General features: G+C 35.8%; 1 protein-coding gene across 3 annotated transcripts in view; it reads right to left on the bottom strand.

The window, feature by feature from the left end:
- CFH (complement factor H) overlaps positions 1-11589 on the bottom strand; it is a 30955-nt gene extending 19366 nt beyond the window's left edge. For all 3 annotated transcript variants that reach the window (XM_082052971.1, XM_082052973.1, XM_082052972.1), the window contains exons 1-6: positions 11438-11589; positions 7274-7459; positions 5428-5533; positions 4460-4536; positions 2154-2348; positions 438-608 (exon numbers count right to left, since the gene is read on the bottom strand). In XM_082052971.1, coding sequence (XP_081909097.1) covers positions 438-608; positions 2154-2348; positions 4460-4536; positions 5428-5533; positions 7274-7459; positions 11438-11507 — 805 coding nt within the window. In that variant the 5' untranslated portion in view covers positions 11508-11589. The remainder of the gene's footprint in view (positions 1-437; positions 609-2153; positions 2349-4459; positions 4537-5427; positions 5534-7273; positions 7460-11437) is intronic.
- Between the last annotated feature and the right edge of the window lie 1882 nt (positions 11590-13471).

Raw genomic sequence — 13471 nt, 5'->3', positions numbered from 1 at the left:
AATATTTTTTAGTATTTTGTTGAAGGTAAAGAGATTCAGCTTTTTCCTTCCTATTTATCCAAATGGTTTATATTCTGCCCACTCATTCAGAATCATATATAAAAAAAAGAAAATAACAGCTACTAATGCTGCATGAAGTATTTTAGCGACAGACTAATTTATGAAGTATAACAGAGCAACTGTTGCTTTATAGACCTATTTAACTACATCAAAGTAACAAAAGACTGAATTAATTGTTTTTGCTGCTGGTCTCCATGGAAAATTCTTATCCAGTTATCTGGTCCCTGTAACATGTAATCCTTCCAGATCTTCATGAAACATTAGTCAGATGTGAATGGATTTCTTTTGTTATGAATAAACTAACTTTTGTCATTACTAATCTCTGAAATTACTTCCAAACACAACACATGCGCAAAATAACTTTAGGCGAGGCTAACCTGTGCAATAGGGGGTTGGATTCCATCCTGATTCAGTACATCGTACATCTGCTCTTTCACCATATCTGTATCCTTCATCACAGGCAAACCGGAGTTGTTCAGATTCCTTGTAAGATTCCTTTGGAGAATGTACATATCCATGTGGAATTTCTGGCACATCACAGATAATCTCTGAAATTGAGGAAGACAAAAGCCGCCTATTTTTGTTTGGTTTTATTTGCTGAGAATAAAAGCCTATGGGAATAAAATTTAGGTTGTTTCTTTTTGTTTATTTGTTTGTTTATGTTAGTTTCTTTTTAATTTTACTTCACAAAACTGTTTTAATTTAGAAAGTGTTTGAAAGGTATTTGAGAATTCTTCAACGACCTGATTATGGATGCCAGGTAGAGTACGGTGTAGTGCAGCATCAATAGCAAATTGGTTCATGAAACAGATTTGAGGCCTCTGCTTTGGATTTTGATGGATCTCAAAATCAGTATATAAGGCAGGAGACAGTCTAAAATAAACAGCCAGGCTAGCTGAAATTTAAGATTTTCCATTTTTCGGATAATTTCATTCCTTGTAATTTCCAGCAAACCTAAAGTGCTCTCATAGCCAGTAGACGATTAGTTAAATCATAGCATCAACAGGGAAAAAAGAATTAAACCACCTGGAAAACTGAGGTGATACTGTGCTCAGCATCCCCAGCTCCTTGCCAAATCCAATAAAACCACTAAGATCTTGCAGTTTCCAAAAACTGCACTCCTAAAGCCGGAAAATATTCAAGGCTTTGTTTTCTAGGGCACAGAGCAGGACATCAAAGAGTTCTCTTGGATTCCTTTGCTGGATTTACTTTATATTTAGGATGAAATATAGCTCAGTGGAACTGTCATTGTTTAATAAAATTCACGATATCCTGCAAATGCTATGAGCACCTGTGTATAATCCCACTTTATGCTGTTCAAATTATAATAAATGGGGGTTTCAAAGCAGCAAAATGCAGTGCTGAAATTCTGAAAAATCCATACATGCATCTGACATTCTGACATATGTACTGCTCTTCTGAAAGCTCTTCTGACTTCCCAATCTGATAACATATTAACAATCTAAGAAATTTGATGGACTGAATATTTAACAGTTACTGTTACCATAAGCTTCCTTGCCCTAGCTGGCTGCTTTGATGGACCTTCAGAGGTCACTTCCAAGCTCACCTATTCTGTGATTCTGTGGTTCTGTAAAAACTAAACATGAATTAACCTTTTAACCTGTCAAAAAACATTAGCCTGAAGAAAGAAAAAAAAATCATAATTTCTTTGTACTTTATATACCTGAACAATATGAGTGTTTTAAAATCATACTTGTTTTTTAAACATGGTTCACATAGATTCAAAATTGTAATTACTTTGGTTAAATCAACACTGAAGTGAATTTTATAGTGACATACTGAAGCTAGTTTCAAAGAAATTGACTGCAGCCTGGCAAAACATACAGCTTGTAGACAAAATGTGGAACAAACAGATGGTCCATTATGACTATATTAGCACCTGATAGTCTCCAATTTTTCCTTCTTATCCTACTTTTTCTGTATATATGCAATGGAGATTGTTTACAGACAAACTATGCTTAATTGCTGTGGATTAAAGTGAAAGCTTTGTAGTTTCCCATATGGTAACCAGTCCTTAGAAGTCTGTGAGAATAAAACTTGAAATTACAGATAATAAACAGTGTCCTTTTTACCTTGGCACTGAGGCACATCACTATTCCATTTTCCATTAGAAGAGCAAATTATTTCTCTAGATCCAACAAGCCTGTATTTTGCATTACATTCAAAATTCACAACCTGGCCAAAGGAATATTCTCGGCCCAGCTCAAATGCACCAGTCATAATTATTCTTCCATTTTCTGGTGCTTGTACAGGTAAACACTTTGCCACTGAAAAAGAAGATAAAACAAAACATCACAAAAGGAAAGGAAAAAGCAGTCATTTTTGAGGTCTATTCTGTAAAATAAATTGTCACACAAAAAAGTTAAAAATACAGAAAACTCACTGTGATTTCCTTACACATTTTAAAAGTATAGACTCTTTTTATATATTTGCATACCACTTGCAACAGACACAATGACCTCATTAATGTTTATGAATATGTAAAAGGTGAGTGTCATGAGGATGGAGCCAGGCGCTTCTTGGTGACAACCAATGATAGGACAAAGGGCAATGAATACAAACTGTAACACAGAAAGTTCCACTTAAATATGAGAAGGAACTTCTCAGTGAGGGTAACAGAACACTGGAACAGACTGCCCAGGGGGGTTGTGGAGTCTCCTTCTCTGCCTGGACACATTCCTGTGTAACCTCATCTAGGTGTTCCTGCTCTGGCAGGGTGATTGGACTAGGTGATTTCTGAGGTCCCTTCCAATCCCCAACATTCTGTAATTCTGTGATTCAATGCAAAGCCCTAAGCAAAAAGACAGACTGACATAGGAGGAAGCTTGTAGACCAGCTCTCATCATCATCTTCTTCTCTGCCCTTGAAAGCTAAAGGCAAAGCAACGGCTTAAACCAGATGACCTCCTGATTCTCACCCAATCTAAATTGTCCTATGATCCCATGAATTCTATGGATGGTTAGATGAGCCTTGACTGACATATAGGGCCATTAAACTTTGCCAAAATAGGTTAATTTACTGTAGAGCTATACAAAACTGAATTTGCTATAGATAAATATCTGGAAAAGTGCTGAGTTATAAACTGACTACCACAGTTCAGTTACTAATTAAAAATCCTAGTTAAGGATATCAGAACAATTATATTACTAGAGTAAACAAACACAATGTCAGCCATGAATTTAGATCTCTTGTATCTCCTAACTTTGTAACTGCAGAAAAAAGGAAGAATTCATGTATGCAATCAGATATTTTTTATTCAGGGATAATTGACTATCAAAGCTCATTCTTAAATATTCACATAGATATCACTGAGCATACATGAAAGTGGCTGGTGTTTTGCCTGCCATAGCTCCCGCTTCTCTCTGACAACATTATCCATTTTATAAGCCATCTGCCTTTTCTATGAGCTCACATTCTATCTTCTAGTTTCCTCACAATTAGGACATTATATAAATACCTTCTTTCATAGCCAATCACATTTCAGCCTACTGAAAACTCCCCAATTATGAAAGAAAAATCTTACGAGGACTTTGAAATCTGTATCTTGGTGACATGTGACAAAAAATGTTGGAAACCATTGCTCTATACTGTGCAAACGCCTGTATGCCTAAAACTGAGGACACTCAGAAACCACTAAGCTAAATGTGAAATATCCAAGACCAAGGGAATGTCAAAACACAGACAAAACACTCTAGACAAGAGACAGATATCTACTTTAATTTGTGATTTGAGTACTCTTTCCTGACAGTAGATGCTTCACCTAGAGAGAAATTTCACCACTGCACAGATATGCTAAAATATACCAATTAAAAATTATCTTTGAGAAGAAACGAAACTTATTTTCATAATCAGACACGTTTGGAAGTGGTGAAATTTTTTCAAAATCAGGGAAGTATCATCTAAGCCATTCAGTCTACTAACTCTTGAGGTCTGGGTCTATCTTGCTCTCATTTTTACTTACTGAAGTTTTTCTATAGTATGCTAATGGAGAGAACTTATAATGAAATTTTAATGGCTAGGATATTCACAAGAGTGGAGGAGGAAATCAGCTAAATGAATACATGCTGTCACAAACATTCAAAATGTCTCACCCCAGCTGTGTTTTGTAGCCATGTTTTGCAGACAGCTACTCTATCAGGGCCTTTAGGCAAGGCGTGACAAGAGTCCAATTTGTGAATGCTGTTTAACAAATGCTTCAGTGCTCCTTCGACTAAAAAGGCTGAGCAGTCACTGTAAGAGTTTCACAGCTACATAATTTGAATTGATAAATTTTTAATTGTGAATTAATACTAGTAGAGAGATCACACACTCGTTCTAGATAGTATCAGACAGATAAAAAGACAGTTTGAAAAATAATTAAATGTCCATCTCCATTTACCTTCACAGTGAGGGATGTCATTGCTCCATCCATCAGCCTGACAGTCACGGTAATTTCTTTGGCTGACCATCCGGTATCTTATGGAATAAAAAGTAAATAATGCTAGAATACGGTCTCATTATGTGACAGAAACAGCAGTGCTGCTGTTTTTGAAGCAAAGGAAGTAGGTTTCATATGTTCTTGCACAGACTAACCAAAACATGACAGAAAAGTGGGGTTTTGGCCTGCTTCTTGCCTATTTTGTTTATTTAGATTGTATATGGCAAAAAAAAAAAAATCAGAAAGTAGGAAGAAATCTATAAGACTGCAAATGCATAGCTAAATCATCATACCATGCTTATAGCTGATTTGCATTTCAAGAGGAAGGAATCCATAGGCATACTTAACTAAGCACAGTATTTGCCTTGCTGCAGTTTTCATTGGAGAAGATGAATAGAGGAGGAAGAATTTTTTCCAGGTGCTCAGTGAGGACATGTTAGTGATTTTAACAGAAATGTCTTCCTTCAAACATTTTTTACAACACATTTTACTTCATAATGCAAAACAAAACAAAACAAAACAAAAGATAACTGCATCATGGCTGCCTACTGAAAGCACTGATTCCAGTATACAAAGCTGTATCTCCATCTTAACTGCTCAGTGGAGACATGAGGCAGCTTTACAAACAGATCACTATTTTTGTTTTCTACTCAGACCACCACGATTTCAGGTTAGCTACAGTCTTATATGTTTTAGACACTTCAGATGACACCTCCAGGTGCATGAGTTCAGTAACTCCAATAGCACCAGCCATGAGAAAGAGTTATGTTTAATATTACTGTAATTATAGAAATTTAAATTAAACAATAATGAAGCATTAAATATTAGTAAGTTGTAGCTGCATTACAGACAATAAATCTATAACTGACACTTATTTTAACATTAACACCTTATGTTTACCCTCATATACTGAATTAAATAAGTATTACCCATCATTACATCTGTACTCAACTCTGGCACCAAATACAAATGCAGTTCCACTGGTAAGTTCAAAGGAACCAAATTCAGTATCTCCAGGATGTCCACAGGGCCTATCTGGTTTAAAACAAAACAAAAACAAACAAACAAACAAAAAACAAACAAAAAAAAAAAGAGAGAGAAGAAAGAAGAAGAAAGAAGAAGAAAAGAAGGAAGAAGAAGGAAGAAGAAGGAAGAAGAAGGAAGAAGAAGGAAGAAGAAGGAAGAAGAAGGAAGAAGAAGGAAGAAGAAGGAAGAAGAAGGAAGAAGAAGGAAGAAGAAGGAAGAAGAAGGAAGAAGAAGGAAGAAGAAGGAAGAAGAAGGAAGAAGAAGCAGCATTACTTATACTATATATACAAATGTGAAAGTGTAAAAGATAGCACTTTTCTAGTAATTAGCAGTAAGGGCTTTTCAAAAATTCAAAACCGGCTCCTCCGTTTAAAAAGGCTAAGCTCACCTTAAATTTTAATAACAAATGTAATGGCAGGGTGTAACTTCAGCTTTTCATATCACTTGTGATGTAAAATGGTCCAAAGCTTCCCTGCAGAATCTATTTATGATTGAAAATCAAATTTCTTCAATCTGATGGGGATTCTGATGAGTAAAGAGGAATGAACTAAGGCTCCAGGAGTCTTTTGGTCCTCAGTCCTTTATGCACAAAGTTCACCACAGGACATTTCTTGTAGTCTGGCCCTAGCTATTTGTCATGGATTCCCAATAGAACTGTAAAGATGAACACACCATCCCTCTCATTCATCCATTTTTGATATCATGATATAGACTGCAAAATAAAATGCATAGTGTGGCCTGTGGCAGAGCATCCCTTTTCTCCTTCACGTGCACCTTGCCAGTCTCAGTATTTATTCATTGGGTGGCAGTATTTACTAAAATGTTACTAAATAGCAACACAAAATATTGTATATGTTGAAAGATCTGTGTTCACTGAGTAGTTATACAGATACATATGAAAACTGAGAAGGTGACTAAATAAAAAATGTAAAAGAAACTAGTTACAATTTTATTAATTTATTTTTACTCATGATTTCTATTCATGTCAGTTCAACTGACACCTGGGACTTAATTTTATGTTATGAAACCAAACATAGTCTACTAACAAAAATTTTGCATGTTAGATATATGAGAAGAAAAGCTTGTGTGTCTAAAGTTTGTGTTTAAAACTCATTTATTACAGAAAAGAAGTATCTGCTGACTAAAAATAATAAAATTCCGTTTCTTCACTAATAAATTCTATCTGAGAGTGTGAGATGCTTCTAAACTCTTAACAGCTTACTAGAGCTAATAAATAGCAGGTCTCAGCCTAATCATGACTTTTCCTTCACAGATTAAAAGAAAAGGCAGGGAAAAAATAGCTTCCCACTTCCAAGAAATTATATCTTTCATAGAACTAGTTGAATAAACTGAAAGGAAGAAAATACTGTCTCTTGACTAGCATTCAGAAGCTGGTTTAGTGCTTTATTCTGTTTAGACTGTAAATTTCATCCGCATTAGACTTTTTCTAAAATTTTGGAAGGAAGCTTTTAATAACTTAGTAATGTAACATAATTCAGGTGAATAAGGCTGGCCTAGAGTAAGATAGTCTCCTGTAAAGAAAATTAAAAAATGATCCTTTGATCTGGAGAAAAGGAACTTCCAAAAATTTTTCCTTATGCATGCAAACTTTTTAGGATGATATTTTAAAGGATGCTGAAATAAGTAAGTGTTATGTAAAGATACAATGGCAATTTCACATTGACATCACTGGCGAGGACTGTGATCTGTCAGGTCAAATCCCTACACAAATTTTGCTTAAGTACTTACTTCTGCATTCTGCCCCTTGGAGCTGTTGCTTCCATGCTCCATCAGCACACTCAAACACAATTCGTCCAAGTTTCATATATCCAGGCCGACATCTGTATGTTACTTGAGTACCATGTGGATAGGGAGGTTTGTCCCATCTTTCAGTAGGCTCTTCTTTATCCCGCCTAGGAGGAGGTTCTTTACAAGCTAAAAATTGTAAACAAAAATATTGGTGACTGACGCACATGCTACAAATGCCAAAATAATTTTACAATAGAAAATGTAGCAAGAAATTCTGAGGATATTTGCAATCAAACAAGCATGTTTTCTACTTAATCATCACAAAATAGGAAACTGCCAAGAAGCCACATTTTGTAGGAATATGAGTAGGCTTTTATAAGGACATAACAATAGTCAAGCAAGTGCCAAGAAACCATACAGGACACCTTTAATTCATGAAGTAGATTGTAGTTAGAAAGGCTGAGATTACTGCCTTGGTACTAGTCACGGGCATTGCTTCCATCTGCGGGAGCTCCTCCATGCCCGTCCTTCCATTACCACAGAGAACAACACTGTGCACTCTGTGGAGTTTCCTTTCAAACTATTTTCCTCTGTAGCCACTGTCATCCTTACTGACATTAAGTATATGTATCACTTGACCAAGTTCTGTCAAATCTCCCCTCACCTTCACATTGCCTAAACTTTCTCTCTAGGTTGAGATCACCTGATATTCTAAAATTTATTTACTCCTGTCCATGAGATTACTTCTTATGGCAAGTTACTTATTACATAATTTAATTAATTTTGGGTATTCACTTTGACTTTCGCTAGTTTCAAAGCATTTTGACTCAGTTTAGGGGGTGGATGGTGTTGTCTGATATTTCTCATTAGCTCACTATTATACAGTTCTCCCCCAAAGGCTCCTTCCTGGGCCTTTTTCAGTGTCCATGAAATGTACAGCCAAGCCCATATGAATTACAAGAAATGGGACTGAATTAATTTTATTAAGAAGTTCCTCAACAGTTTGAGAACAAGACAAAGCAGATTAAAGGGGAAAGAAACAAGTGTTGGGTAGCTGTTAATGAAAGACTAAAACAGCTTTCTTAAGAAACTTTTGGTTTAGCTAATTTCAGTGACTAACTCTCTGTGCTTGGGTGACTGAAATGTACTTATTTTAAAGGTTGAAGCTTTACCCAGAGTAACAGAGTCTGGACAGTCATATAATTAGATGCAATTAAGTCTGTTTTACACGTGAACATGAAAAGTAAGAATTCATCGAGAATAAATAAAATAACCTCTGAGAAATGAAGTCTTGGAAAAGAAATGAAACCTCTGTACAGAAAATAAATGGGAGAAGAAATGTCCACAAAGGAAGGAAATCTCTTGGTGAGTAGATTCATTACTCAGTAGAGAGCTGGCACAGAAGTCCTCTCACCAGTTTAGTCATAAGGTCATGAGTTTGAAAAGGCAGCAATACTCTCACCAGAGCTTTCCTAGGAGTTGTCCAGGTGCTGCCTGAAAGTGGGACTATGGGAAAAATATTTAGGATCTTTCATTATGAGAAGGATGTGGAGTCACGGTTTGCTGAACTAAACTGCAGAGATCACAAACACAGATAAAGTAGCTGTGATTGCTAGTACAAAGTGAGCAGATTGTATATTCACTATTGCACATCAAGGTGTGGAAAGTGAATTGTACTTTGGTTGTACAAAGACATACGCTTGAACACTCAATGTTTTTATTTCAGTCAGTGGAATACCTACCAAATTGGAGAATTAAGTTTAGAAAAATGTTTTAAAATAATGAAAAATAGTTGTTACAAGAAAAACCAAACCAAACCCTGTATAATTTTAAGTGTTCTGTAGTGATGGCATTTTGAAAATATAAAGAAAAGAATGTTAGCTGTGAAATCTAAAAACTTTATTTTGGCTGTCTTAAGTAGCCAGAAGAAGCAGACAAGCTTTGATGATACTGCTGAGGTGCTGAAGAAAGGGTATGCCCACATGTTCAAGTTTTTTTCCAACTGCTCTAGTATGTTTCCTCCTACAAATATCTAAGTAAAAATTATCGGGTTTGTCCACTAGAGGGTATTACCCTACTATCAAAAAACGTAGTAGGGACATAGTAATGTTAAGACACATTCACTTTTTAACAAAATATTTACAAAATGCATGAATAAGTGAAATGAACGAGGCTCCTCTAGCTAGTTCTGTCTTTCAAACATGCTGAAAATATTTAGTTTATCCTCCCAGAAGTTCTTTTTTTTATGGTGAGAAAATGCTTTTTTCTAATTCTACCTATTTTTAATTAGAGTTTCTTAAAATCAGTGCTTTCAGTTTGCAAGATGAAAAACTGGGCTCTGAATTCTATGATTTTTAAAATAGACTATTTAGTACAGAGAGAGCTGCTCTGCTCTGTTCTCCTTACTATCTACTCTGCTCTATACTCCCTTACTTCTTACTTCTGAGTTGTATTATATTTTTATTGTCTGTGTGCAGAATGAGGCCTCTCAACTCCTCCTCATTTACAATAATAATAAAAAAAAAGCACAAAATATAATCTCCTGACAGTCTCTTCATTGTTACTAAGACATGCTTCTTTCTGGGTTTTATTTCAGCTCTCTGATTGCTCTTTACCACCCCTGCCCTGATGTTGAACTATGTGTTCCCATCAAGTGTCACAGCATGTGTGTGTATTTCTGACTACAGCTATTTTTTTTTAATGCAGTTAATACAGTAGCTTCAGAAGAATAAATCTGCTGACAAGATGTACTTCAAAACTATATAAATTATATCATGCACTCACCATGTGTACTTAGCAAAACTGGGAGGGGTTTATTTTTATATTAGAAAGCATCCACTAAATGCATACCTTCAAATCCTTTAGCGAGAGACTGGAAGAGCTGGAATTAATCATTTACTATTTATACGTGACTTGACCTCAATCAGAAATCTCTGAAGCTGCTTTCCTGTCATTATTATGCTGGTAGCAACTTCCACAAAGTCAAGCACAAACTATGAATTCAGGTAGAAGTATTTTTCAGCCCTTGTCCAAAAAAAAACAGCTCTTTAGCAACTCACATAGGCTTTCAAGATGAAGCTTGAACTAAGAACCCTGCATGACCCATGGTAATAGTTGTCCTGGATAAATCAAATATTGCTACATTCACATTCCTATGCAATCTCTCTGATCTAAACCAAGCATTTTGAAAAGGAAGTGCAAATTCAGGCAAACTTTCTTTTCAAACTCCAGGACTTTTCTAGACTACTTTGCAAACGAATTAGACTTTATTAGTTGCTTTGGAGCAGTATTTACTATAAGTAGAAAAAAAAATGATAATACATTTTATTAAAGTCCAAATTTTTCAATTTTTCAAAGTAAAATCTATCCGATTGTTTTGACTAATAAGATCTTCATAATCTTCACTGGAAATTAAAAACAACCTGAACTGAGAAAAGACAGACTAGCTCAAAAACACACAGCACCCTTTCCACAACCGTCTATGTAAAGAAACCCAGACAGAAAGCAAAAGAATTACATTACTAAACATACCTTAAACAATATAAACACCATATCAAGAAAAATAAACTGAACAGAGAAGCAGAAAATACCAGAGGCTTCTGAAAAGATATCCAGAATACTACCTACCTCTTTAAACATGTACTAAATCATACCTGTAAACATTTATCTCATTTAATGGATTAAAACCAGTCTGTCCTTCAACAGATATTTTGTAAGCTTTTCAGTCATTTTAGTAATCGCTCGTCTTTCTCAGGTTATCTCACGGGTTATTCCAGACAGAAAGAAATGCACAGTTATTTAATATTTTCTATTTTAATCTACCAGCTGTTTACAGGTTTTAGATGTTAGAATAATTAACAAACATTATTAATAAGAAATCAGTTGTTTGGCTCTAGTTTAAAAGAATAGTAACTATTAAAAAACTTATGCAACAGACAAATAACAGCAGTTGTTATCCAAATAAACAGGTGAAATAATACCTATGACAGGATACAAAATACTAAATATGCTAAATCTGCCAGAAGAAATCTTAATAATTGTTGTCGTAAGTTCAGTAAAATAGGCTACAATGCAAGCATTTTATTTACATATTTTTTTTAGTAACCATCTTTACCTACATTTTAAGAAATATTTTTTTTTTCTTTTTTCTACATGAAAGCTTACCTCTTTCTGCAGTACAGTACATCCAACATAAAAGCAGAGATAAATAACCCAGGAATGACATCCTGGACATTCAGAAACTCAACAAACACATATAGGACTGTAGCCTACTTTTTTGATTACTTTGTGTTATTTCCACTTCTATTTTACTCACTGTCTGCTCCAGGACTGACCTTGCAAAGCATTTATACCCTGATTTCAGCAGTCACTTCCCCTAATCCTCTTGCAACACACAAGTTTTGTTGTTCTTGCCTTTTTTTTTCTCCCTTCTTTTTTTCCTCTCCAAACTTTGCTGAGTGAATGAATAAATAAATAAATGTCTGGCAATTTTGGTTGGCAGAGTCCTTCCCTGCAGTCTGCTTGTTTGTACATCATACCTCATTTTTTTCATATTAACCCCTTCCATACTAAGATAAGCTTATATTTTTTGTTATCCAAAAGAAGTTATTTTGTGGTTCCCTGTGTCTGATATGCTCAGCTAAAAAACAGGAATTCACATTAAATGTGTGCAAAACTGAACTTCTCTACTATATACATACCAATCCAGATCTATGTTGAAAATAATTGAAATAAAAATCAGACAAAAATACAAACTGATCTACTAACTCACTGGTTCTTGCATAAGATAACCAACTACCCAGAGCAAAGGAAATATACTTGATCAAGTACACCTAAATGATGTTGAAATGCTTCAGTATCACATGAGAAATTATAAGATGGTGAAGATGCAAATGAATTATAATATGGATCATGACCTGTCCAAAGAAAAACAATAAAGATTGTTCTAAAAGAACTATATGTTGACCTGGACTAACAGAGGACCTCCTCATGTATTCATGTAAGTAACAGGCTTATTAATATTTTCATTAAATGTCTTGGCTTTATAAGAAGTGCACTCCAGTGGAAATGTGGATCATATGAAGACAATTATTTGATACTGAGAGTCAGGGAAAAAAAGGTAAGAGTACTAAGTGCTCTCAGGAGATGGACACAAACCAGCTGCAGACCAGATACCTCATAGTGGTGATGTCTGGCTGGCACAGAGTGTACCCAGGCCTACCTTGTATATGCACCCTAAGACCACATAACACACCCTTAAAATTACTGGCTTAGTCAACCTACTGATATAAGATAAGAAAGAGTGTGTTGAGAGAACAGATCTCAAGTAAAACCTGAATTCCATAGCAGTTTAAAGGTTTTTTTTCTTCTCAAAATGCAGCTGGATTTTTTTTTTTTTTCTTTTAACCTGGGCTGTGTTTTCAGTTATCAATTCAAAGGGCTGGTCTTAGTGAAAACTGGCATTCAGCTGTTTCACCTCCCAGGACTCTTCCAGACAGCATAACAGCTCTTCCTTTCCCTCCCCCTTTCTCTTGCCAGGTGACTCATATGTGTGGAGAACAAACTCTCACTCTGCTCCATGACCCTGTGATGATGGGGCTGCATCCATTTTGCAGTTAGTGGTGCACACCTAATCAGTAGAAAGACATTTTTTGCACCTGCCTGCGTTCTAAGAAACAGCTGTGCACAGAACTTCACCGATCAAATCTTTAAGTACTTTTCTTCTGTGTGGAGAACCCCATGGTGCTGCAGACAGCAGTGCTCTAACCACACCATGACAGTCCTGCTTCCCTGCATCAATCTTTCCGCATCACTGTCCATGCCTGCTTTTACAAGATCTGTACCAGTGGGCTGGTGGGTGCAAAAGCTAGTTTCCTTGCAGTGATGAGGAAGTTAGGGTGGTTTAACCTTCCTTGTCACAGCGGCGGTACTAACTGCTTTTCAAATGAAGCAGAGATGCTGCTGCTTTCCAGTTCCTGAACCCCTGTGGGAAGCTCAGAGAGTGGGGAAAAACACTGAGGCAGCCAGCTAGGTGACACTCAAGATTCCAACCCAGAAACTGTGGCTCAAACCAATTAGCTGTAAAAATCCGTGCTGCAGGCATGGGTCTTACAATTTCTACAATTTTAAATGTTTTATGTTCTGATGCTATGAAGCTCAAAGTAGTTCTGATTTTATTAAACTGCTTTTGGGTTACTA

The sequence above is a fragment of the Streptopelia decaocto genome (genome assembly GCF_964273445.1).
Source record: "Streptopelia decaocto genome assembly, chromosome: 5".
Lineage (NCBI taxonomy): Eukaryota > Metazoa > Chordata > Aves > Columbiformes > Columbidae > Streptopelia > Streptopelia decaocto.
This window is presented reverse-complemented; position numbering and strand designations above follow the sequence as displayed.